We start from the raw sequence: 27,856 nt of genomic DNA, 5'->3' as shown, positions 1-27,856 counted from the left end.
CGATAAAAGACAACTAGAAAATCTTTGAATCCATCGAACACAGGTAATATAAGCAGTTTATTTTACTTTTGATAACAAATAAGTTATATTTTTTTATTGGCTCAATAAACTAAGATTAAAGTCAAAATAAACAATCTTAACAAATGGCCCCCAACGTGTAAGGCGTAGAAAGTATTTCTAGTTAACATTTAAACGGATAGAGAAAGAAAGCAGATTGATTGAAAATTTATTTGCCGATGGTTAAAGTTTATAATACATATTAAGTAAGTTATTCTGTGGCGAATAAAGAAATAAAGAAATGGGAAAATAAAACTACTATTTTAAGTTTTTATTTATTTTTAACAAACGAATTATAATTAATTTTACGTTAATGATTACAAAAGCAAAAATAAATAAAAAGTTTTTACATAAGCTAAAGTGAAAAGCAACACACTCCTGACAAATCCAATATCACAGATCAAAAGTTTATATAGTGTGTATATTTGGCTAATATCCAGAAATGTTGTATTATATTAAGAAAGACAAAGACATTATTTTGATTTCTTAGGCTTCCTCTAAAATTAAAATTGCCTAAAAAGATTAATAATAAAACCACACATCTAAGAGACGAGCAAATGTCCAAGACAAAAATGATTTTCACTTTTTTAATTATAGAAGGCGCTTTACCTTACGTTACGTGATTCTTGCTCCCTTAGAAAAAATAATAATTTAAGAAATCCATCTTATAAACAACATTTTAATTAAACTAGAAAATAAATGATATGCTAACAAATGATTGCATTATATTGAAAAATGCATATTCCAGAAGACTTCCCTTTGATGGCGAATTAGGTTAACTGCAAATTCAAGAAGTTGGAAGCCCTTGGACTACACTGGAAGCTCTTAGACTACACTGGAAGCTCTTGGACCACACTGGAAGCTCTTGGACCACGTTAGGAATAACATTTTATTTCGACAATACATCTACAGTTCACACTTGAGAAACACCATTGGTTTGGATACTTTGCGCAGAGAAAAGACGTTGAAATTAAAGTGGACGATTGAATTTCCCTTCAATCCGAGCTCCACCATTATTCTACACGTGTTTGTTGTTTTTCGAAAGCCGTCTATTATAAATCGGCCGTAATGCAGCCAAAGTGTACACGGAAGATGGAGTTACTATAAACAAAATTGTAACTACTAATGTGAAAAGTAAAATCTGGAAAAAAAATAGAGAAATAGATTACGCCGTAACACCAGCTATGATGTACGGTACTGTGGTTAAAAACGAACAAGGGGAGATATAGGAAATAAGGAAAAAAGTATAAAGATATTGAGAATATATCAATATAGAGGAATAAAACAAAAAAAGTCCGGACCCTGCATAGCACAGAAAATGATGAACCAATAAATTAAATCCCTGAGAAGAATATGTTATCTAGGATATTCTGGAGACTCCATCTATATTTCCACTATAAACTTCAGAAATGTTCAAATAATATTTAAATAATCAAGGAATTAAAATTACCTTTAATGGTTTTAAGAAACAGTGGGGGAAAGTGGAGAAAAGCAAACAAATCAAAGTTGTATAAAATATGGTGTAAAATAAAAGGCTCTAAGGAATTTAATTGCTTATGATGCTTAAATTTGGTTCATAAAACTTCTATAACGATTTTCGGTCAAAAATAAAGATTAACAACGAGTCCTCTGAGAATTTTAGGGTTAATAACGGACTAAGGCAAGGCTGTAATCTATCTCCAACGTTCTACAAAATTTACCTGTGAGAGTGAGGCACTGAAGAAGATGAATCAACTCTATATACGCTTCATTTCAAGGACGATCAAATAGTCATGACACAGGAATACGTGCGATGGGAACTAAATGTTAACTCAACAAAAAAAATCCATCTGTACATAAGGAGTGGAAAACGATTAACTAAACTTAGAAGATGGAAATGTAATTTCCTTACGTTTAAGGGGGGAAATGGATGCACAGCAACAGAAATCAAAGAACGAATCATAAAAGGGAAAAAATAGTATTCGCACTAAACTCATGCTCAAAAACTATCTCTAAACAGAAAAAGATACAGCTACATACCAGACATCTCATGTAGCGCACACGACGGATTCTCAAGCTTAGAGCTAAGTCTGAATAGATCGCGACGTGGAGACTGCTCTACCAGGTACAACACCCTACTAAGTAATCCCCAGACAATTCCGAGTTCCAACATCAAAAAGATTAGCATACCCATGTTTGTTCGATTAAAGATCTGGTTTGACGGCAAAGGTCGATCCTACCCTAGCATAAATCGATAATCTCAACGAAAATAAGGGCTCGTGGGCAATCGTAGCGAACTACGATTGCCTAGTAAATTCAAATTGTTTTGAATCCTTCGACTCTCGAAATTCCAAGAGATAAATTTGACATCTTTGACTAGAAAAAATACGGCCTTAGATGCGTTCAAATATAATCTCACAAATGGTAGCTTCGCACCATTACCCACTCGAGTAAGTGCGTCACATATATTATCGCACCGACAAGTATTCAGACGGATAAAACGAAATTGCCTCACGACACCAACGGCCTAATCCCAGCTCACGCTCCGTGTCCATGTTCCCTGTCTATGTGAACGATTCAACGCTTGGATCTGCAAATTCTAATTCAAAAATTCTGCAATCAAAAGGCGAGGTCACTATGAACGATTAAACACCACATACCAGCTATCCCTGTAGTAGCTTTTCTGACAGCTCTTGCGGAAAACTCTTCAAGAAAAGGCTTCGAATCGCATGAGGCGGGAGGTAAGTTGATGCTCGAAACGAACCACTTAAACATCAGGCGTTGGTGGAGTTGTTAGTAGAAAGGTAAGTCTGCAAGACAACGCAACAAAACGTCACTCTGTGCCCTTTATTTAAGAAATACAAGAAGAGTAAATCAAGAAAGGAGAAAACGTTTCTTTAAAAAAATCAAACGACGGGTCATACTACAAGCAACAAACAGGTATATTTATGGAAACTAAAGTCCAAGGTATAAGGTATATTTCTTGTCTGAAAAATTGAAGAAAATACTTCTAGCTAATCACCATTGATTGTTCTGTAGAAATGTACACAAGGTGAAAATTGTCGATGGCCAATCTCCCTAATGGATTGGCAGTATTAGAAGAAAATGAAGTAACCAGGATACATTCCAAATAAGATCTTAGACACTGAAAAACTTTGAAAAATATTAAAAAAAAATATTAAAAACAAGTTGAAAAAGAATACCAAGCCCATATTCACACTTTAAAACAATAATTTCCCAACTTCACAACTTACAGCTAATGTTTACCAAAAACCTAAAAACGAAATATTTTCTTTTTCGCTTTAAAAATAATTTCATTATAAAAAGTTATAAAATATGTAATATATAAGTATTAAAATTATTTTAAACGTTTTAAATATTTACAGATTTATCTATGGTAACTTTTAAACCAATTTAAATTTTATTTGAAAAATATATAACAAAGTACTTAAAATCATAAGATTTGTTTCTACAGCAATATATAGGTACTAGATGTCAGCATTATTATGGAATGTAAAAAAATATGACATGGAAAAAACATAATGTGGTAACGTAAAGCTAACCTCAAAAAAGAAAAGGTTTCATACTATGTTTTATGTATTTTTAAAAATTAATAATATTTTTAAAATTGAATAAAGTAATTTTATTATTTTTATAGATTAAAATTTTAATAAGATTAAAAAAGTTTGCATGGTGTATAACGGACTCCCATCGTCATGTAAATGGACTCATCTAACTGTTTACTATTTGTAATGTTATAAACGTCACATCTTTATTAATTTATATTTAAATAATTATTTTATTTTAATTTCTTTATTAATTTATTAATTCCTTTACCTCCAGTTTCGTTATTACTATTTTTTCTTCAAAAAGTAGTTGGCGCCCTCTTTATCTTTCTTTCCGGTAGAATAAATAGTTCTATTCTTTCTCTCTGTCCGGGAGACTAAATACTCTGTTCTATTTTGACATCTAATTCCATCATAGACATACATCCTATGACATCTGTGCTAACTTCATTTCAGTCTCCCACTTACTTTCTGTCAATCAGTCTTTCTGACATAGTGGGATATGTTTCTTGTCTAGGTATACTTAAAATTTATAAGAGAAGGTAAGAATTATATTAAGCTTGGTCTGCAGAATTCTCTTGGGGTGAGTACTTTCATTGTAATCTATATTCTATAATTCTGACAGCATTTTTAACCTTGGTAACCTCACTTCTTTCGAAACCATGTTTCCAGTTATACGTATGTTGGAATCTTAACAGACTTTAACTAAGTAATAATAGTTATATTTCATTTTATCCTTGCCATCTGCAATTTGTTTCAATGTAATTTTGTAAAATGGCAAGGAAGTTAAACCCCTTTTGATAATGTGTCTCTAATACAAACTGTTACTTATATTTTAGGCTATTGGCCGTATTCAAGGTTTATTAGCTGTATTGAAGATTTTATGGGATATTTCTGAAACCATCTAATTGGGAGGCCACACAAATGTAATATGGAGTAACATGCTCTGGAAGACCTAATTACCTAATTTGAAGGCCACAGATAATTGGTAGCAAGCAGCCCATCGATGCCATGATACCATAAATATCGCCAAATTTTATTTACTGTAAAGCATTTTCAGGGTTATCTTTTGGTATTTAAATATTTTTTTTAATAAATTGTTTTATTTGCTATCAGCTAGGGGTTCATGGCTTAATTCCTAGTTAAAGACAAGACGAATTTACACTTAAGATACTGAGCTAGGTGAAGCATAGACGATAAGCTCCCATGGTTGATTGAGGTATTATTTTTATAATAGTATTTCAATTCTCTTTGGTAGTCTTATCGCTACACATTGGCGCCCAACGTTACTTGTCTTCTTCGAAGAATTGAGCTCTGAATTTTTAGTTTGGTAGCAAATAACAATCTTTAATTAATACTATTTTTATATATTCCAATATATTCATTGTTTGCAGTAAATCTTTTTCATATATACATATACTTTTTATATTTCATTACTTTTTGCCAATTTTTTTTATATTATGTATACAATAATTTTCACATGTTGGGTTAAAAACCATTTTTCACCATTTTTATATATTTCGGCATATTTGATTCATATTTTATACATGTTTTTTTATGATGGTAAAATATAATTTCGTAAAAAGCCATATTTAATATGTGCTCATCTAGAAATCTATTCCAAAATATAACTTAAAATGTTTAACTAATAACTCTTTTGCCTCACTTAAATACAGCAGTCAAACTGATAGTTTTAAAAACCAGACATTGTAGTTATATGAACTTGTTTTCAAACGAGAAATGTATGGAATAAAAATTTGAACAGATGATTCAATATTGTTATTAACTAGATGACATTTATGATGACTGTTAAAGTTTGAGAAGAAATCATTCGAGAATCGATAAAAATTAAATTATAGTATCGATCTTTTTTTCTTTGTTTTACTACATCTTTTATTGACAGATATTCTTTTAATTATTTACTTTTCGTTTAATCTCTGTATTTTGTTATTTTCCATAGTTATTTCCATAGTTATTAATTTAAACCTGCTTAGAATAAATATAATGATGACTAGAATCGAATAGATGGAGAATAGTGAATCGATGTGAAGACCGCTATTTCGTGGCGCTACTTCCGTGACACTGTGTCGTGGCGTTACTTCCGTGACGCTCGCCTCAGCATTTTACTATAGACAAAAATTTAAGACAATATTTATATTTGTGAACAAGAAATAATAGTTTTTACTAATTGTGAAAGTATTTGGGTAATTTATTCCCTTTATTTCTCTTGAACTGTAAACAGTTTGCTACACTGCAAAAAATTGAAATAACCAATTTAGATTCGGATTTGATCTTCACAAACGCGATTGTTTTAATGCACATCAAACGGTTCCCAAGAGCTAGAGAAACAAACCTATGTTTGTTTATGAAGGCACTAGTACTCATTCGTACTTTATTATTTTAAATATTTAAATATTACGATCCTTTAAATTTTACGATTTTTTGGTAAATTTATTTAAATAAATCTTTTTTATGTTGGTTATTTAAAATACACGATTTGACCGATAACTAATCATAATTAAAAAACTAAATGTATTATCTAGCACACATTTACGAAGATAGTCGCCTATATTAAAATTAAGTGGGAAAAGTCTGAGAGAAAAAGAGTTAACTTAAGAAAATACAAAAAAATGAGGTAAAAAAATAATGAAATATCACAATTTATAACCAACGAAAGACATACATTCTGTTCAGTTTTGTTATGAAGGAAATTTTAAGGGAAAGCAATAATAAAAGAACATGATTTATTTATAATTGAAAGCACAAATTTCTTATGTTTGCATTACTAATAAATAGAGAAGAATTACAACCAATAATAAGAAATCTTGAGAAAAAAGTGCACTACTCAGTGCACAGTGAACAGTGTGGTGTCTGGAGGCTCAGGAGACTAACACGACGGAAGCCCTGTTAAGACTCGACACAGTTAAAATCGACGCAGTTCAATCCGGAGTCCTGGTAAGTTTATTATTATTTTTTGTAATAATGTTAATCTTAGTTTTAGAATTAATTGTATTAACCCAGCGTGCGGTCATTGATTTGAATTGTTTCGAAAATTTAAGAGTGGAAGAGAAAAGACGAATGATAAGCCGCAACCAGTTACATTGAGTACTTCATCAACATTCAGGAATGTGGCATGTGTAGAAAGCTTTATTAGAGAGAATCGTCGAATTTCATTTAGAGCAATTTCAGAAAATATTGGCATGAGTATAGAATCTGTCCATAGCATATGACATAAACTGGGTTACAGCAAAGTTTATGGCAAAGATGGAAGATTAAACAGCAAGAAGGCAATTGTTCAGTAAATTACAAACAAGTTTCAATCTAAAGAAGTTATCAATTTAACAGATAAAACAAAAGCATAAGATCTAATGTGATGTGTAACTTATATAAAGAGTAATTATGAAAAAATTAAATAAATATACCAAAAACAAATCGTTCATAAAATTCTTACATAATCATTGAAATTCGCACTAGTGCTACAATTTTCACAATTTTAATAACACCTACAAATTTTCTGTTATTTTTAACAGAGTATTATAACACAAAACGTCCGCTTTTCCATTAAAAATTAGCTAAAATTTTATATTCTAATATTAGAGAAGAATTGGTTTCTCGAAATGGCACACATCGAAAATCGGGTAATTACTTAATATTTAGAAAATAGTATCCATCTAAAATTTAAACACTACATTATTAAAATTGATTCTAAGCATTGGCAGGTTGGTTGTTACTACCATCGTCCTCTTCTGTATCTACTCGAAACCTTGCTTGCTGTGAGGTAGAAGTTATGACGCTTGTCTGTTCGTCATCTGTGGCAATAATTGGTTGCAATGGCTGAGCACTGAAAGAAAACAAATGTATTAGAACCATTTGGTTAAACCAAAAATTTACATTTCAAACTTATTCTAGTTTTCTTAAGATTAAAATTAAAAGTAAAAACACGAAAAAAAAATTAAAATCCGAAGAAATCTTAAATCCCAAAGGCTCTAATTATCTAAAGCACGCTCAGAACAGTCAAAGCTCAGTAAAAAAATAAAGCAGCAGTGTAGGGACGAGCAAAATGATTATCTAAACTATCTATGCAACGCAGTCGAACAGCATGTACATAAAAACGAAACAGGAGACATTTAAACAATAACTAGTTACTCGTAACTTTTCTTTAAGATGCTTAGCGATGTGACAGGAAGATGGCCCTCTGGTAACTGAATGTGCAGAAATAGAACTACCGATATTAATATTAAGGAGTGGTTGATGCACTAAGAAAGCTGAAAACTCATAAAACACTTGGAGTAGACCATATAGTCACGGAAATGCTTGTGTCAATAGGAGACGCAGGCACTGATATTTTTCATAAAATATGTCACCTAATCTGGAGCAACGTGGCTTCGCCTGAGGACTGATGGCCGCAGCTTAGCGGCAAGATACTGGCATTCTAAGCTAGAGCGCACGAGTTTAAATCTCGTTGCCAATAACGGCATTTTTATTTCTAAAAATGATATAAGCCGTTCACGGTGCTTCGGAGTGCACGTAAAGCCGTCAATCCTTCTAGGATAGTGTGCATCGACACTCGACACTAGTTACTTGAAATAGGGTTAAAGATGCAATTGACATTATTTCCAACGTTGTTTATTTCACCACTTCTATGCGTTGGTGAGTTGCATGTTTTTCTCGAAAATCAAATTGTTATTGTGGAATCAGTCTTATGTATTAAAATCAAAATTGATCCATTACAGTAAATTTTGAAATAGTTTGGCTATGTTGGACAAAAGGATTATTGGTATTTAATAATTGATCTTATTCGGCTCTTTAACTAATTTTTGTATTACGATCATTTTAGTAGTTTGAATATTTTTAGGCCAGCAGCTAAGTGTTAGTTCTATAATATAATAATATAATATATATATATATATATTGTTATGATATGCAAAATCGAGAAAAATATTGGGTTGATTAAAATATTTCAAAGTTCAAAAACATTAAAATAATTCAGATAAGTAGGATAATATCCAACAAACATTTCGGAGAAGGAAAGTTATTAAATTCTTGGATTACCTGTACTAAACAAAATGTAAGCTTTGCATAAATTATTTCTTTGTTATACTTGAGTGACCCGCATAATTTTAAGTGAAATCCAAAGACAATTGAAATACATTAATGCAGTGATTAAAGACAATAGAAGGGATTATAGAAAGAGGTTTTTGTTAGTTTTTAAGAATTATAGAAAAATATTATTTGTAAATAAGTTTTAGGAAATTTATAATTATAGGTAAAAATTTGTTTGTTATCGAAATGAAAAAATGGGGGAATTGTGACGAGTTTTGATTGGCGGAGATTGAAAAAGGTGGGATAAGTATGTAGGAAAACGTTTAGCGAGATTGAGGAGAGAGAAGAGAGAAGCAGTTGGTTTCCAAGTCTGTAAGACGAACAGTGATTGTTCTCTGGCGGTTCCTGAAATGTAGCAAGCAGTAGTGTTGAATGTTAGTGAGTTTTTGTGGAGTTAGTGTATCTGACAGAAGCTGAAGCAGCAAAATATTGTAAGTCATATTTCTCTACTTATATTCCAAGAGTCACTGTTCAGGCCAACGAGAGATTCAGTTTATCGTAAAGAGAAGATATTCCAAGAGTCATTTTTTTTACTCGGGCCAACGAGAGATTCAGTTTATCGAGAGGAGAAAGGCTATCATAATTTGAATGATTTGTGCTTTTGAAGGAGATCATTAAGGACGATATACTTGCAACAATCTGCTGTAAGATTGCTGATTACATAGGGAGCGGTTGAGAGGAGATAATATAGCCTACAAGGAACAAGGATTTGGACCACTCATCATCAGAGAGAGATATTTTTGTTTCTGCAGTTTTTTTTCTTTTATTGATAACAAAATTTTATACTTAATTTAGAAAGGATATAGATATTTTGATTAGGAGAGTTAGAATAGTTGGGATTTTGAGATTTCAATTAATATTGTTTGTACCATTAATTTTGATTGTTCACGTACGGAGAACAAAATTTTGAGAATCCTTATATGAGATTTGTTTATTGAAAACTTTTGAGTGTGAATTATTTCATTATTTTTATTTCAATATATAGTGTTAGATCATATGTGTTTTTTATTATTCCGGTATTCTCTGGACCTTACCTTTCACATGTAATAGCATAGATATTGAAGCACGAATTTAACCCTGAGATAAAAGAATTAAAAATTGTGATAGAGTCATAATCATATCATTTAAATAATTTTAATTAATCAAAAAAAATTAATTAGCTAATTATTGCTTGGCGCACCAAGACTTTAAATATCACAATAATATATATATATATATATATATATATATATATATATATATATATATATATATATATATATATACATCAAGTTGAATATATATTACCACATGAATGTATATGCATGAAGCATATTACCACAATTCCTTTTCTCGGTAATTATATCATCATTTTAGGAGTAATTTTGCTGCCTTTGGTGCTTTTCTAAAGTGAAGGTGACCAATTTAGTTTCATATCTCTTCTGGAGTGAACATAGTAATGGCGTAATGGTTGGAATGTCCGATAAGTACCTATCTACTCTACTAATAAGAATTGAAATTAAGAAAGAAATGTGGAAGGGAAAATTGAATTTTAAGAATTTTAATTTAGATAGAAAGATATTCATTTGATAAGAAAGATAATACTATGTTATTCTTCTTGTACTAGATAAAAAGCTAGTGGTCTGGTAGCCCAATAACCACAGAACGAATAATGGAAATCGTGAGTGTTGCAACATAGTATCAAATATAAACACAGCGTTATAGAGTCAAAGACTTTGTATGGAAATGATTAAATAATGTACTCGATCCATCTGTTTTATTTTCTACCATAGTTTGAGGGAATTTGATCTCTGGGAGTAAAATTAATCACTAAATCCTCTAACGGCGTTTTCAAATGTAGCGCCAAAATTACCCGTTTTATTCTGTTGATCACCATCGGGTTGTGCCATTAGAAGATTTGTGATGATAAGTACGTAAGTGTGTTGCTGATTCTGCGTAAATTTCGTCTAAAAAAGTTGTATAAATCAACCATATGAAATAATCTTTTGGAGAACCAGAAACTTTCTCTGGTAATTACCCCTCTTCCGCCACTATATATTTGTATCGTTTGTAAATAAGGAATTTTCAACAATCGACAAAATGAAACAGAAAAACTGTTGAAGATCGAGATTCTACAGCATACACAAGGAATAATGAGAGGAAAATAACAATACCATACATAAAAGAATTAGAAAAAAGATAGGAAATAAATTCAACATTTCAACAACATTGAAGAAAACAAACACATTGAGATATATTTTATTTAAAACTAAACCTAACAATGAACAAGAAAGAACAAAAGAATTGTATTTATAAAATACCTTGTAAATTCGATCATTTTTATTTAGGTGAAACATTAAGACCATTAAATGTTAGAATAAGTGAACATAAATCTTATATTAAAAATAGAGAATTTAATAGATCTCAAATATGTAAACACGTATGAGAAAATGAATGTTGGGTTTAATGGAACGATTCAAGCATAGTCCTAAAAGAAACAGGTAGTAAAAAGAGAAAAATCAAAGAAGCGGCTCTAATTATGCTATATGAGACCAATTGTATCGCAAATTCCTCGGCAGAATGCAGTAGGATCTGGTTACCCATAATAATAGTGGAAGTTAATAAAAGGAAAATACCCTACTAGTAAGTCAGTAACATATTGAGGATACATCATTTATGTTTTTTAAATACTGACATACATATAAAATCAGAGTTTAGTGTTTATTGAGAGTAACCTAAATACTATGTCGGGATAGTATTATGAGGTTTTTTCCTGGTTTTTTTCCTCACGATTTACTATGGAATCACTAACAGGAGAATTTTACTATCATCATGGCATGTGGTTGTCTTTTTAAAGACGAATCATATGCTATGATTTTTTTGACGGATATTTCTAAGTTAAAGTTGATTTCATGTAATCGAATGAAATATCTTACAATAAAATCGTCGCAGGAACGCAACTCAGCAATATTGGCAATATCATTTTAAAGTTGTATATTTTAAAATGTATAATATATGTCTGAATTGTCAATATAAAGATAAAATTAAATTATTAGAAGAATTTTCACCAAGTAACAAGAAACAAAATTTGTTTAATTTATTATTGCTTTGTATTTTGAGAACGATTTCCGAAGTGGAAATCGAAACGTCAATAAACTTATTTTAAACTTAAATTGTGGCTTATTCGCAATAAAAATAGTAATTGTTTTAAGATGTCACAAGCAAACAGCTTCAGAACCATATTAAGAAATGTGTATCCCTAAATGTATTCTGAAAATAGTTTGTTTACGTTTGTAGAAAAATTAGTTTAATAGTTTATTTAAATTCTAGAATATATTGTTTTGTTTCTAATAATTAATCTTCATAAATTTAATAATCAATTTGTTAGGTTCGTAAAACTTTACTTAAATTAAATCAAGTTAATATTACTTTCATTTGCATTTATAGTTGTTTCTAGGTTATTTTTTAATTTCTCAAAATGAATAGTTTGAAATATGCTTATCTTATCTTCAAAAATATACAACAGTAGGTATGTATTATCAACATGGTCTTGCCTGGAGGACGATACAAGAACCAAATAAATTATATTCTTGTTACTAAATGATGGAGGAGCTCAGTAATCAACGTGAATCAAAACCAGCTGCAGACTGTGGTTCTGACTACAAATTGTTACAAACAGAATTTCGCATTAAGTTACACAGTAAAACAATCACAAATAAAAGACAAAAATTGATTCCAAAACACCCAGAAAAGTTTAGAGAAGCATTAGAGAAGAAAGTGCTGCTACAACTGACTATGATGTGCTTATATTTACTGAGTCGTGGTTGTGTGATGGTATCAGTAGTGACGAATTGGGACTTTTAGATTTTAATATATATCGAAAGGACCGCTCTCCATTAACTAGTGTTAAAGTAATTGGAGGGGGTGTCCTTATTGCAGTTAAAAAATGTTACTCATCGAGGTCTATTCTATTACCACATGCTCACTTGGAGGAACTGTTTGTCGAAGTTTGCACTCTGAATCAATGCTATATACTTGGTACAGTTTATCTTCCGCCTAATTCAGCCTTAATATGCTATGAGAATCATTGTATTAGTGTAGAATCTGTCTGTAACAATTTTCCTAAACACAAGTTCATTCTAACAGGAGACTACAATCTGCGAAACAGCGAATGGTACCATGATGAAACAGGTGTCTTTAGTAATAATAGTAACACTGCTACTGATACTTTAGTTGATACTTTTGCATTTCATAACCTATTTCAGCTCAATCAAATCACAAATTGCAACGGAGTTTTACTTGACCTAGTTTTTGCAAATGATAATGAAAATGTAACAGTTGAAATTGCTAACGATTACTTATTGCCTTGTGATCGTTATCATCCTGCGTTATCAATTTCTTTAGCTATAAAAGATAATATGCCCGAGCTTCAATATGATAGTTTTGCCTTCAATTTTAGGAGAGGAGACTATGTTGCTCTTAATATGTATCTTGCTAGTATCTCCTGGGAGAACGTTTTAGGTATTTGCAGAGATATTAACGAAGCCACGGAACTGTTCTACTCCATATTGCAGTTTGGTGTCAATTGTTCAATACCACGTACAAGATTAAAAAATCCCAAATTTCCTCGTTGGATGACTAATGACCTAAAATCATTAATATTTAGGAAAAAAATTGCTCACAAGATATATAAACAAACAAATTCTTGGGACGATTATCTACTTTTCTCTTCCTTGAGAACCAAATGCAAAGAACTAAGCAGGTCATGAAATTTATATAAGTCAAACTGAATCTAGAATTAGTTCAAACGTAAAGCACTTTTGGAATTTTGTTAACAGCAAACGCAAAAATAATGGTCTACCAAACACAATGTTTTTTGGAAACACAATGCTTAATAATGGTGCGGATATCGTTAATAGCTTTGCGCAATGCTTTCAAAATATTTACAGAGCAAATGATGATGATTTAATACAGCCCATCTTAGAGTATGAGAAAACAGTGAGTCTAAATTCTTGTAATGTATCTATTGAAATCATATTTGAAAAATTAGCCAATTTGGACATTTATAAGGGCTCAGGGCCAGATGGAATTCCACCCATACTATTAAAAAAATGTAGATGTTCTTTAACCCATCCCTTATATTTTCTGTTTTCTCATTCACTTGATTCAGGTATTTGTCCAAGTTTGTGGAAATCTAGTTTTATTGTTCCTATTCATAAATCAGGTGACAGGAGTAACATAGCTAACTACAGACCAATAAGCATTCTTTCTTCTATTCCTAAAATACTAGAGAGTATAATATGTGACTCTATTAAAACACCTTTATGCAATGTACTAATTGAAGAGCAACATGGTTTTCTTTCAGGTAGATCAACTTCGACAAATCTTTTACTTTTCACGCAATACATATCTGATGCTTTGGAAAGGAGACTACAGGTGGATGCTATTTATACAGATTTCTCCAAAGCATTTGACACTGTGAATCATAAATTGTTGTGTAACAAGCTTAAAACTATTGGATTTGCAGGCAATCTGTATAACTGGTTATGTAGGTACCTAACTAGCAGAATACAACTTGTTAAAATTAAACACTTTCAATCTAGTGAGATCTCCGTAAAATCTGGTGTTCCACAAGGAAGCCACTTAGGGCCTTTCCTTTTTAATATATTTGTTAATGACATTAAATCTCAAATTAACTCTAAATTTTTGCTATTTGCTGATGATTTAAAAATCTATAGAATTGTCGAAGACGTCTCAGATTGTGAAAAACTCCAAATTAATATTAACAAAATTATGGCATGGTGCAATTGAAACCAAATGAGCATTAATGTTGGAAAATGTCACTTTATTAGTTTCTGTAGAAGAATTAACAACGTCTCTTATAATTACAAATTAGCTGAAGAACCACTGAAGGCTGTCTCAACTGTAAGAGATCTAGGTGTTCAATTAGATTCCAAACTAAATTTTTGCGCTCATTTTGATTATGTGAATAACCAGGCATTTAAAATGTTAGGCTTCATTATTAGAACCTCTAGATGTTTGCATAACATTAATTCCATCAGACTGATTTACATTTCCCTAGTAAGATCTGTTCTTGAGTATTGCTCAGTAGTTTGGTCACCCACTTATGAAGTCCATATAGCCAAGCTTGATAAAGTCCAAAATAAATTCATTAGGTACATAAGTTTTAATTTACACAAACCTTTAAGCGACCATTCCTACTCAGAAATTAGAAATACATTAAACCTTCCTAGGCTATCTTCCAGACGGATGTATGCTGATGTTTTGTTTCTTCATAAACTACTGAATTCAAAAATTAATTGCAATGATCTACTGTCTCTAATCGACTTTAATGTTCCCTCTAGAGTTACTAGAACATCTCATAATTTTGCAATTAAATTTCATCGCTCTAACTTTGGTAGGCATTCTCCACTGAGTAGAATCATTCTAAATGGAAATAGAATAGACTTTGATTTGTTGCTGTGCGCTTCGGAAAATGTCTGTAGAATGTGTTTAAAAAAAATTTTGTAATTTTATGTGATTTGTATATGCTATGTGCTTTATATAGTTTTAATATTTGTTTTTTTTTCTATATGGCTGCATCGCCAATTCTTTTCATACATATTTGCTATATCTTTGTAATTATTGTATCACTAGATAATACTTGTAATACTTTGTCTATATTTAGAATTGGGTGGTATCCCGTTAATAAATAAATAAATAAATAAATTAGCAGAAGCTGATCTACCAGTGACTACCGGAGATCCTGACAAAACGTGGAAATACACAAAGAAATGGATCACTGAAACCGTCAACAATACTAATCCCAAAGACAAAACAACAGGAAAAACATAGAACGCCTGAAGAGACTCTCAATCTTGTAGAAGAAAGACGAAAATAATTATATTAAAAACATATTGTGTACAACTAGAGGAACATGCTGGCCGCCAAGAATATAGAGAACTTCTCTCAAAAGTCTAGTATCTAGCAAGAGAATTCAAACCGCAGACAGAGATCATCAAAGATAATAGTGGAAATACCATAACAAACCCAGGCGGTATCGCAGAGGTGTAGAAACAATATTACGAAATACTATTTTCTATCAACGACCCAGATAGTAATACAGAGAAAAGAAGTTATGAAAAACCTCAAATATTGAAATCAGAAATTGAGGCGGCAATTAAAAAGCTAAAATTCGGAAAAGCAGAAGGAGAAGATGAAATAACAGCTGAAACACTCAAAGAAATGGGAGAATTAGAGACGGAAGTAATGCATAGAATTTGCAATGAGATGTGGAATACCGGAAAGTGGCCACATTATTCGGATAAACTCACATTTATTCCCATTTAAAAAAAAAAGGTTCACCGACAGATTGCAGTAATTACCGTACAGGAGCATTGTTATCACACGCGAGCAAAGTTCTTCTAACCATCATCAATGAAAGATTAAAATCAATTCTCTTAGCCTTAGCACAAATTCCCCAAGAACAATGCGGATTCGTCCCAGGTAGAGGAACAAGAGAACATATTCTTAATATTCGTCAAATTATCGAAAAACCTCGAGAGTTTAACATAGAAACATATTTATGCTTTGTTGACTATTCCAAGGCCTTCGATACCGTAAAATAAAATAAAATGCAGCATATACTTAGAGAAATGGGTACGCCAGAACATCTAATCTATTTATTACAAAAACTATATGTAAATAATACTGCTAATGTAAAAGTTAATAATGTGGTTTCGAAAAATTTCAAATTAAAATCTGGAATTCGACATGGATGCGTAATATCCCCTATTCTATTCAATATATATAGTGAACATATGCGTCAAGTTTTTGAGGAATGGCAAGATGGAGCAACGATAGGAGGAAGAAAAATCAAAAACCTACGTTATGCTGATGACACTGTTATATCATTAGAAGAACTGGAACAAATTATGAATAGGCTAGGCAGAGTGAGTACGGAATATGGTTTGAGAATAAATATGCAGTAAAAGTAAAAACCAAAGTGATGATCATCGATAGAATCAGAAACCACCAAGCAGAGATAAGAAACATGGCTGGTTACGAAGTGGTCAGGCAATTTAATTCCTTAGGCTCCGTTATTACTAATATTGAAGGATGCTAAGACAAGATCCGTCGTCGCATCACAATGGCCAGATCGGCAACAGCCAAACTCACAAAAATTGGAAAGAACACTAATATCACAAAAAACACAAAATTACACCTTGTTCGAGCATTGATATTTCCTATTGCCACCTATTCTTCAGAAACTTGGACAATAAGAAAAGCTGATTCAAAGCGTATAATGGCATTTGAAATGTGGGTCTACCGTAGAATGTTGGGCTAACCATGGACCGCCCATCGCACAAATAACTTAATTCTAGTAGAACTTAACATAAAAACTAGACTCATCACAACTATAAACCAAAATATACTGAGATATTTTGGACATATAACTAGAAGAAGAGAAGGCATGGAACGAATGCTAGTTGAAGGTAACGTAGCGGGTAAAAGATCCAGAGGAAGATATCAAGTACGATGGTCGGAGCAAATAAAGGACATGACTGGTTACTCATTCTCAGAAATAGTCAAAAAAAATTACATGACGCTACTACATCCTTACGAATGAGAAAAGATAGAGGAGGAGGTACGTAGAAGATGTGTGTATTATTTCATCAAAAATATTAAGAGTTTCGACAGTGATTAATTTCTTCACCCATGATCAATTTCACCCAGACATATTCTTAATTGAATAACTTTTGAAGTAGTGCAAATATGCAGTTCTGGGTCAAATTGATCAATATGTATGGTATCTATGACATGAAATTGATCACCCCTGTCGGATATTTTTTTTGTTATTGGGTATTAACCATTATTTTAATATATACATACTGTACTGCTAATAAGAATGTGTGGAAGAGAATACACATAATTATTTTTGTATAAAAATCTATGTAAAATTAAACATTTTTCGATTAAAATCAAAAATAAAATTATCGATTTAGCTCCAAACTACGATAGGTACCTATTTGTGTTTATATACATATTATGTACTAAACACCTTAGAATAAAAGTTATGTACCTACCAATATTATATTCAGTGAAATACATGACAAATACCAAAAAATTTTAATCATTTATTGTAAAATAATGGGTCTATTCGTTTTAGTCTGAACAATAAACTGATTATCTAAAATGATAATAATTTTTAGGGTAATTGTTGTTATAATTAATTTTTCCCATGTATTTTTTTTTCAATTGTATTTAAATAAATATTATGTCACCAATATTAAAAACAACATATTTATTAAGTTTTTAATATGTGTATTGTAACTAACTTAAATAAATATTAATATAAATTAAATAATATAATTTAGAAGGATAATTTTGCGCAATGGTTTAACTCGCTATGCAACACACAAACCTTTTTCCTGTATGAGGTATTGCATAAAACTAGGCTATAAGATTCAGAGAAAACATTATTATAAACGAATATAAATTACATTATTCTCGTAGTAAAACAGTATTGAACAGAGAAAGATTATTTTCTAAAATTTCAAATTGTCATTGCACAACGATACCTGTGCACAGAAATATGTTAACTAAAAAAAATAATATAAAATCCTTAAAATGTAGGGGAGGGTGGGGCAAAATGGTACCTGTAACATTTTTTTAGGCTCAAAATAACAAAAACGAAATTATCAAGTACCGTTTAATTAAACAATAAAAATGGTATAGCAGAATATATTTCTTTGAAACAATTCTAGGTATCTGAGCATGAGCTAAAATCAGCCATATAGTTCTTTTGTACAGAAAAAGTAATATAACATTTCTATTTACAAAAATCGCAAATATTCAATTTCTGCTTTTCTTCTTCTTCTTCTTCTTCTTGTGGTGCCTATCCGTTACGGATGTTGGCTACTAGCATGTCAATTCTAACTTTATTGACCGCAGCTCGAAATAGTCCTGAAGTGGTCAAGGAAAACCACTTTCGTAAGTTCTGGAGCCAATTTTATTTTCAATTAGACATAAATGACAGCATTTATTGCACAAATTGCACTTAATCCAAACCTCCTTCGATTGCGATTTACTGAATAATTCCGAGTAAAATATACAGGCGGTATCGTTTTCAACATAGAATATCTTATTTTCTTTCTTTTGTCTAAAGACCACTTTGCATACAGCTTTCCTAGCTGCCTGTGAAGCTGGTTTTGGTGGTTTTTGTTTTTCTTTTAAAAGGTCATTTGGAGTAAGGGTAAAAACAGTTTATTCTTGCAAAGGTCTTGAAGTCGTTGTCTGAGGAGGTTATCATATGAAGTTACAAAAGTATCCTTTAGCGATGATGGAATCTCATTCCTTTTAAAGCCACCTTTCTGTTCTGAAGTGCTAATTTCGGAAATTGGAATTGAATTACTACCTGCAGAGCTTGTAATGTCAACATTATGATTTGAAGAGAATTTAAAGCTGCAGTGAATAAAGTTTATTTTTCGATAATCCCCCGGACTGTTTCCAAAAAGGCTGATATCATCTGTAGATCGCCAACGTGCTTCCCAATGCTCTGTCTCATCTGATGAAGATATAATACGAATTTTTGTTTTGTCTAGGTAAAGTTCTTGGAAGCGAAAAAGAATTGTTTGTGGAGCAGCAGTTTTTTATTCACGGATGGGGTTAACAATTTCATTTTCCACTATAGGCGCAAAGATGGCAAGAAGAATGGAACAACACGGAGGATGTGGCACAGTGGACGAAAATGCTGATCCCAAACATAAGAGATTGAGTGGACTGTGGCCACAGGCAACTGGATTATTTCCTGACGCAGGTGCTCACAAGACACGGATGTTTTAGGGCTTACCTCTTTAGGTTCGGAAAGGCTGACACAGATGAATGCCTATACTCTGGATACTCGGACACTGTAACACATACGATGTTAGATTGCAGCAGAGGGATAGTGGAAAGGAACAGAATGGAGAGAGAGACAGGTGTGAATTTTGTTACAGTGAGAGAAAGGATTGAGAGAATGATTGAAAATAAATCAGGTTGGACTAACATACACAGCTGGTTTAGCAGGTAGGCGTTCGGCGTAGACTCGGCGACGAGAGGGCATTTTAAAGTACCTCGGGAAATATCGCCGGGAGTACGAAGAACGAATCCAGCACTAAGGTTAGTCAGGCGGCGTCCTGGACTGAGATGTCTTTTGAAGATTCCAGACGCCCCCTCTATAAAGACAAAAAAAGGTCAGATAATAGAACAAGTGATGGAGTTTAAATATCTACGCATCACAATATCTAGCTACGGTAAGTTCGAAACGGAAGTAGAAGATTAAGAAATAATATGGAGAAATAAAAATATCCGGAAAGAAATTAAAGGCAGAATTTACAAAATAGTCATGAGACCAATAATGACATACTCAGCAAAAACACGACCTGACAGAGAGAAGACAAAGAGAGTACTAGAACCAGCAGAGATGAAAAATCTTAGAACAATTGATGGTAAGACACCATGGCACAGAGCTAGAAGTACAGATATACGACGTAGATGCAACTTGGAGATAATCAAGGACTGGGTAAGAAATAGAAGAGTAGAATAGAACGATCATATAAGCTGAATGACAACCGATTGGGTAGTAAAGATAGCGAGAGACAGTTCCCCTATAGAAAGATGATCAGTAGGAAAGCTACGAAAATGCTGTAACGACAACTTACTGGAGACACATTGAAAACATGACAGAATCATGTCTACATAAAAAGAAAAAGAGAAGAATAATTCATAATGGTTTAATCGGTTATAGATAATATCAATATATTTGAGTATAAATTTAATTCACATACCAACTTACTTTAAGCCTCGAAGATTCTCAGCTGCGTATTGTCTGTAAGGTCCTTGAGTGGGTGAAGGATATACGTTTATAGGCAACTGGTAGGTGTCCTGTTGTATTTCAAGTTCTGGAGCATGTTGATATTGGTAGATGTTGCCTAAAGAAATATATAACTTGTGAGCATATTTCAGAATATATATTTATAGGTTAAATAGTCGAATATATGACAAGTTTTAATAGGAGTCTTATTATTATAGGAAAATATCGGTTGCAAACTTATTATTATAACAGAATAAATCCTGCTTTGTCTGGTATCTCTCTCTCTCTCTCTCTCTCTCTCTCTCTCTCTCTCTATATATATATATATATATATATATATATATATATATATATATATATATATATATATATATATATATATATATATTCAATCTCATAAATATTAGGTCAGAATTCTGTACTTAATTTCGTAATACTAATGCAAACAGACTCGTTATTTGTCAATCTTTTAAAATTTAGCAATTCATCTAAGACCTTCCCAGAATATTTGTGACAAATAATTTTTATGAACTAAATGTAATAAATCATTCTAACGCTTAGAGCTTTCCAATAAAAAAGAGCACCTAACAAACAGAGACATTAACCGTCAGTGTATTATTTGCCTAGTTTCGATAAATGTTTATTTTCGAATATTACTGCATATCAAGTCCCTTTATCAGTGCGTTCCTTATCTCATGTTGACAAAGTACTTTAATTTTATCTTTGTACATGAACATGGAAACGTCATGAAATCCACTTTTATAGCAGTCAGGATTGTATATTACTTCTCTTGTGGTGACATTAACATTTCGCAATGTGAAGAACAAATCGTGTTAAGCCGGGTTTTAGTACATAAAGCAATTAATAAATAAACTATGTATGTATTGTAGGTACAATTATGCCACTTTTAAGTATGTTTTTTACTTTTTATACCATCGTAAATAAATGAAATTTAAAGCGGGCTGTTAAATATCCATACACTGTATTTGTCTTGAGGTATGGAATACTTATTACCAAAAGTTTGCTTTAAAATTTCTAGCCAATTTTATTATCAGATCCAATTATAAAGAAGCAGGTAGACAAATCGATGACTTTTCTTAAAATAACTATTTAATGTCTTCAAGTAAAGTATATAAATGTTTTTAGCAACAAATATCCTCCAATATTCTCTTTGTCAACCATTTTCCATCCACTCCTGAATGTAGGTCTCTCCCAATTGCTTCCATCTTTCTCTATCTTGCGCCAATCCTTTCTGTTCTCTATCTTGCGCCACTGTTTGCCTGCCACTGTTCTTATGTCATCTACCCATCTTTTTTGAGGTCTTCCCATGCTTCTTGTTGTCGTCCTTGGTCTCCATTTTAGAATTCTCCGTGTACACCTGTTGTCATTATATCGGGCTACGTGACCTGCCCAGCGCCATTTCATTTTTGCAATTACTTCCACAATATCCCTAATCTTCGTTCTACGTCTTATCTCGGTGTTTCTAATCTTGTCTCTTAGTGATATTCCAAGCATGATTCGTTCCATTGCTCTTTGCGTTGTTTCTAATTTTTTAGCAGATTTTTTGGTAAGGGCTCCTGTCTCCAAGCCGTAAGTACAAACTGATAGTATGCATGTGTTATACACCTTTTTATTTAAGTTTACAGGAATGGAGGTGTTTTTCAAGATATATGCTAATTTGCCAAAAGCGCCCCATGCCAGTTGTGTTCTTCTTTTAATTTCAGCATCTTGATTTGGTTTTCCTAGTTTGATAACATGACCTAGATATACATATTGTTCAACATTTTCTATGGTATGATTTTGTATTGTTATATTTGTCTGGTCTCGGCTCAGTATTTTTGTTTTGCTGTAGTTCATTTTAAAGCCTACCGCTCCTGAAACTGCATTTAATTGTTGTAACATATCATTTAGTTCTTGGATATTATCGGCTATTAAAACTATGTCATCTGCGAATCGCAAGTGGTTTAAGTATGATCCGTCGACATTGATACCCTTACTGTTCCATTCTAGTTTCTTAAAAATGTCTTCTAGAGCAAGGGTAAATAGTTTAAGAGGGATGGTGTCTCCTTGTCTTACTCCCCGTTGTAGTCTTATGGGATTAGTTTTTGTGCTTTCGTCCAGCTTTATCTGCATGGTGGCATTTTCATATATGTTTTTAATTATGTTAGTGTATCTTGAATCTATACGTGCATTTTCTAGATACAAGCACTGCCCATAATTCGATGGAATCGAATGCTTTATGGAAATCGACGAACGCCATATGAATTGGAACATTATACTCGGTGCATTTTTCTATCAGTGTTCTTACGGTGTGCAAGTGGTCTATGGTATTAAAATGTTCTCTGAATCCAGCCTGCTCGATAGGTTGACAGAAATCGAGCTTAAGTGTTAGGCGGTTGGTTATGATTTTAGTTAGTAATTTATACAGATGTGGGAGCAAGGATATTGGTCGGTAATTCTCGATGTTTGCTTTGTCTCCTTTCTTGAATAGTAAAATGACTTCGGAGTTGTACCATTCTTGAGGAATCTTTCCTTCATCAATTACTTTATTAAATAAAATATTTAATACCTGTTCTATTTTTCTTCCACCGATTTTCAACATTCGACTGTAATTTTATCCTCTTTCGGACATTTATTCGTTTTTAGTTGATTTAGGGCCATTCTTATTTCATAGTCGGTTATGTCCGGTATTTCTTCTGAGCCGGTGTTAATTGTTGTTCGTTCAGTACGTCGTTGTTGTGGTTGTGTATTTGCCGAGTATAAATTAGTGTAGAATTTTTCAATGGCCTCGCTTATTTCCTTTCTGTCTCGGACGGTGAAGTTTTTCTCATTTTTTATTTCTATGATTTTTCTTGTGCCGTTTTAGTTTTTTGCTTTGAGTACTTTCATATTGCAGTTATCTTGTATTATATTTTTTATTAGATTGTTTGTATAGTTTCTATGATCGTTCCTAATTTCTTTCTTCACGTTTTTGTTTAAACTTTTGAAGCTGTCCGAAGTTCGATTTGTTCTGTTTCGTCTTTCTTTTAAATTTAATTGTATTAGGTTGAAGTTTAGATGTTTTGGCTGTCTTCGTGTTTGAGCATATTTTCTTAACCGATGTTGTTACAGTTACTTTTATTTTATTGGCTAGTCCGTTTATATCCATTTGTCTCAGTGTCTCTACTGATTTTAGTCTTGTGCTTAGCTCTTTTTGGTATTCCGTTTGTTTTTGAAATAGGACATCGGTGGTTGGGTATCGTTCTCGTTTAATAAGTTTGTTTCGTTCTACTCTCGTCTGTATTTTAATATTCGCCCTAACCAATCTATGGTCACTTCCGGTATAGAATTTGTTTAGTACCTACCTCCAATATTAGCGGTAAATAACCAACTTCATCATCATCATTATGGCTTTATAACTCTGCGTGGATCCTAGCTTCCTCAAGAATTTCTCTCCCGTCGTCCCTATGCATGGTCTTTCTCCAATAAGCACGTATTCCCATATTTCTTATATCTGCATCGATGATATTAAGGAACGTTGTTCTGGGTCTTCCTCTTTTTCTCTGTCCAATGGGTCTGCCAAGGAGTATTTTTCTAGCTCTGTCATTTTGTTCCATCCGCATTACATGCCCTATCCATCTCAGACGTATTTTAATATGTTTTACAACATCTGGTTTTTTCTATATTCTATTAAATTTGATGTTGTATCGTCTTCTTCATACTCTATTGTCGCTCACCGCCCCATAGATTTGCTTTGGTACTTTTCTTTCAAAACATGTTTTGTAGAGTTGTACTTTTGTATTTCTCGATGAATTTGAGAATTTAAGAAAGAGATTGAGCCCAAAATAGCATCTGTTCTGCGGCTTATCTCTGCGGTAGTATTATTTTCAGTTTTAAGGAGCACTCCCAGGTATATAAATTCATTTACTCTTTTTCTATAACAAGTGGTTGTAGGATTGGTGGTTGTGTGCTTATTTTTATATACTTCGTTTTGTTGGTGTGTATACTTAAACCCGTTTTTGTAGCTGATTGTTTTAGTGCTACATACGCCTCTCGTACAGCATTTTCCCTTCTCCCAACAATATTGGTATCATCAGCATAGGCAAGGATTTGCACTGATTTATTATATATTGAACTGATAATTGTGATTTGTGACATACAGGACATACAGGAGAGAGGGTCTCCCTGGCGCAGCCCGTTATTTGTTTTAAAAGGTTCAGACAGTTTCCTCTGGATTCGTACTCTACGTTCAACTTCTTCAATAGTTAGTTTTGTTAAATTTACGGTTTATTTTGTTAAATAGAAGTAGCAGCAAAAGATGAAAAAGGAAAAGAAAATTGTACCCTTAAAAATCACTGGTTTGACGATAAATGCAACAAAAGAAAAAAATGAAACCTAGAAAAAGATGCTTACTAGACGAAGTAGAAAAACTGTAGAGAATTACCAGACAAAGAGAATAGAAGAAAACAGGATACATAGAAGAAAAAAATTAAACTACTTTAATAGAGAACTTAAATATATAGAAAACCTCAACAAAGTAACATAATTCAGAGCATTTATAAGAAAGTAAATATCAACAGAAAAGAATTGAAGGATCCTAAAAGAACTATGGATACGGAAACCCTTCCCCAGTGATTGGAATATTGGAGTATTGTGCACCATACACAAAAAATAAGATATCTTTGAATGCTCTAACCACAAAGGAATTACGCTTCTAAATGCAGCCTATAAAATATTTTTCACTGTACTGTGCTACAATATGGCAACAAATGCAGAACGTATATTAGGAAAATACCAGACTGGTTTCAGAGGTAGTAAATCGACAATTCATCACATGGCAATCCTAAAAAATTTTTAGAAAAAACATTGGAATATGGCATAGATACTCATCACATATTTATAGACTACAAAGCAGCCTACGACTCTGTAAATAGAAGAGAAATGTTCAAAGCAATGAGAGAGCTAGGAAATAACCAACTTACTAATTCTACACTGGTAAAAATTGCTTGCATTTCCTTAATACACTGACAGGAAACAATAAATTGTCCCTAATATGAATCGTTGAAGTTCCAAATCATTCTTCGGCTCAACAAAAGATGCTATAAGAAATTAAGTTCGAAAGTCACTGAAATTGGAACACCGTCGTAAATTATTGAATGGATCAACGCATATTTGACGGACAGAAGGTTTTGTGTTAGCTCAAGGTGTAGCTCAAGGACCAGTTTTAGATCCACTTTTATTTAAACCATACTCCAGTGACCTACGACTTGAAAATTTTTCTTTTATATCGTCATGAAAGTTGAATTAAAATTTTTTGCACTAGTTGGCTTTGAACTGTCAACAGAAGTATAACATAAGATCTTCAATACGAAATTGTCATTTCACGACGTTTATCTTTCAATTTAATAGTTTTTACTATTGAGGAATGAGCTGATATGCATTTAGTTTATTGCAAAATGAGGAATAACGCTCTATCAGCACAACGTAGGTAGCCTGAAAAATTTCACAATCGTGAGCATCCCACTCACTCAATATTTACAGCTCTTCATCAACAACAGATCCAGGTTCAGTGATCCAAAAAAATAAAGAAACAGGGGGACATAATGATGTAACAGCAGCATATGAAGATGTTATTTTAATGAAAATTAAGGAAAATCCAGAAAATAGCGTTCGAAGACTATCTACCGTAGGAAATATCTTTAAAAAGTTATATCCTTTTTACTTTACAAATGTAAAAGCATTACTATAAGGAGATTTTCCTGTTCTTGAATAATTCGCTAGATGGTTACAAAATCAGAAAAATCAAAATAAAGATTTTTTCAGATACATTTTGTTTTTCGACGAGGCTACATTCAAAAGAAATGGAATGTTTAATGTACATAATGCACAATATTATTCGTACGTTGGTGGTAATCCCCACGTTGTTCAAGAATGTAAGCATCAGCATAGGTTTAGCATAAACGTCCGGATAACAGTAGTTGACGATTATCTATTACCGGCTCATTTAAATGGTGCTGATTACTAAAATTTCCACTTTAGTAAGAATAAATGTGACTTTCTTGATAATAACTACGAAGACCACTGGATTGGAAGAGGCGACCCAGTTGCTTGGGCAGCAAGGTCCCCGGATTTGAATTCTTGCGATTATTGGGTTTGGGGATACATTTCGTTCCGATACAAAATCGTGCACAACTCTGGCTAAGGATACAAGATGCTTGTCAGGAATGTAGAAGTAACTTTGGAATTGTTTGTAAGAATTCGGCGTTACTCTAAGTTAAAGGACAAATTTATGCATAGAGACTAATGGTTATCACATCGAGCATCTTTTGTAACTATCTACATTTGATATCTACTTATTCTTCTGTGTTAGTTTCGTTCCATAGTAGTAAATACTTTGTTTTTAAAAACCTTTTAAATCAAATTTTGTTTCAATTTGATTTTTTGTTTCTTGTCCCAAATTTTTTTTACGAATTTTGCGCTGCATTTATTGAAACAAAAGATAATTTATAAAATTAATCAAGGTAGGTACCTATAAATTAAACTTTCATGATTTTTCTAGAAAACGATTTATTCTACATACATAGAATACCTTTTTATACTAGAATAATTGAAAATTTAATAATCTAGTGTTTTCGACAAACTTCAAATTGAAACCTGGAATATAGCATATCTGGAAAATCCCCCAATATATTCAATATATATATATATATATATATATATATATATATATATATATATATATATATATATATAGTGAACACATTACGAGTCCAGTTTTTAAGAAGTAGCAAGTTGGGACAACTATAGGAGAAAGAAAAATAAAAAAACTCACGATATGTTGATGACACGGTTATACCGGAGTCTTCAGCAGAAAAACTGGAACAAATTATGAGTAAGTTGGGTACGGTAAGTATAATTTGAAAATAAATGTATAAAAAACCTTATACTGATTATCGATAGAAACAACCAAACAGAGATAAGAAACATGTTTCATACAGCAGAGTATGGGTCACTTGTCATGGGAAAATTTAATATCTCAATAACATTGTAAGCTCCTCCTACTCTGACGTCACAAATTACGTCGAAGGAATCTACATTACTAACTGCCAGAGTTCAGTTATTATCCGCTAGTCGGCGCCAGTAATTCGCCATCTAAATTAATTTACAAATTATTTTTGTACGTGGAAGGGTACTTTCTTATCGGCGGTATCCTTTGATGTATCGCTAGGTAGGCTAAGTGGACAGATAAACTAGCTGTCATGTCAATTGTTTACCTTGTATCAAGGTGACAGAACTAACAGAGACGCAGGTCTAAGGAAGGCAGGCAATAATGTAATGA

General features: G+C 32.3%; 1 protein-coding gene across 5 annotated transcripts in view; it reads right to left on the bottom strand.

Moving 5' to 3' along the window:
* Nucleotides 1-310: 310 nt before the first annotated feature.
* Nucleotides 311-27,856, bottom strand: part of LOC140435026 (uncharacterized) — a 99,600-nt gene continuing 72,054 nt past the window's right edge. For 4 of the 5 annotated variants that reach the window (XM_072523693.1, XM_072523692.1, XM_072523694.1 and 1 more), the window contains exons 6-7: nt 20,521-20,656; nt 311-7,443 (exon numbers count right to left, since the gene is read on the bottom strand). In XM_072523693.1, coding sequence (XP_072379794.1) covers nt 7,308-7,443; nt 20,521-20,656 — 272 coding nt within the window. In that variant the 3' untranslated portion in view covers nt 311-7,307. Of the gene's footprint in view, nt 7,444-20,512; nt 20,657-27,856 lie in introns of all 5 variants that reach the window. The other variant, XM_072523695.1, reaches the window with a different exon arrangement.

This window comes from Diabrotica undecimpunctata, chromosome 2 (genome assembly GCF_040954645.1).
Source record: "Diabrotica undecimpunctata isolate CICGRU chromosome 2, icDiaUnde3, whole genome shotgun sequence".
Lineage (NCBI taxonomy): Eukaryota > Metazoa > Arthropoda > Insecta > Coleoptera > Chrysomelidae > Diabrotica > Diabrotica undecimpunctata.
This window is presented reverse-complemented; position numbering and strand designations above follow the sequence as displayed.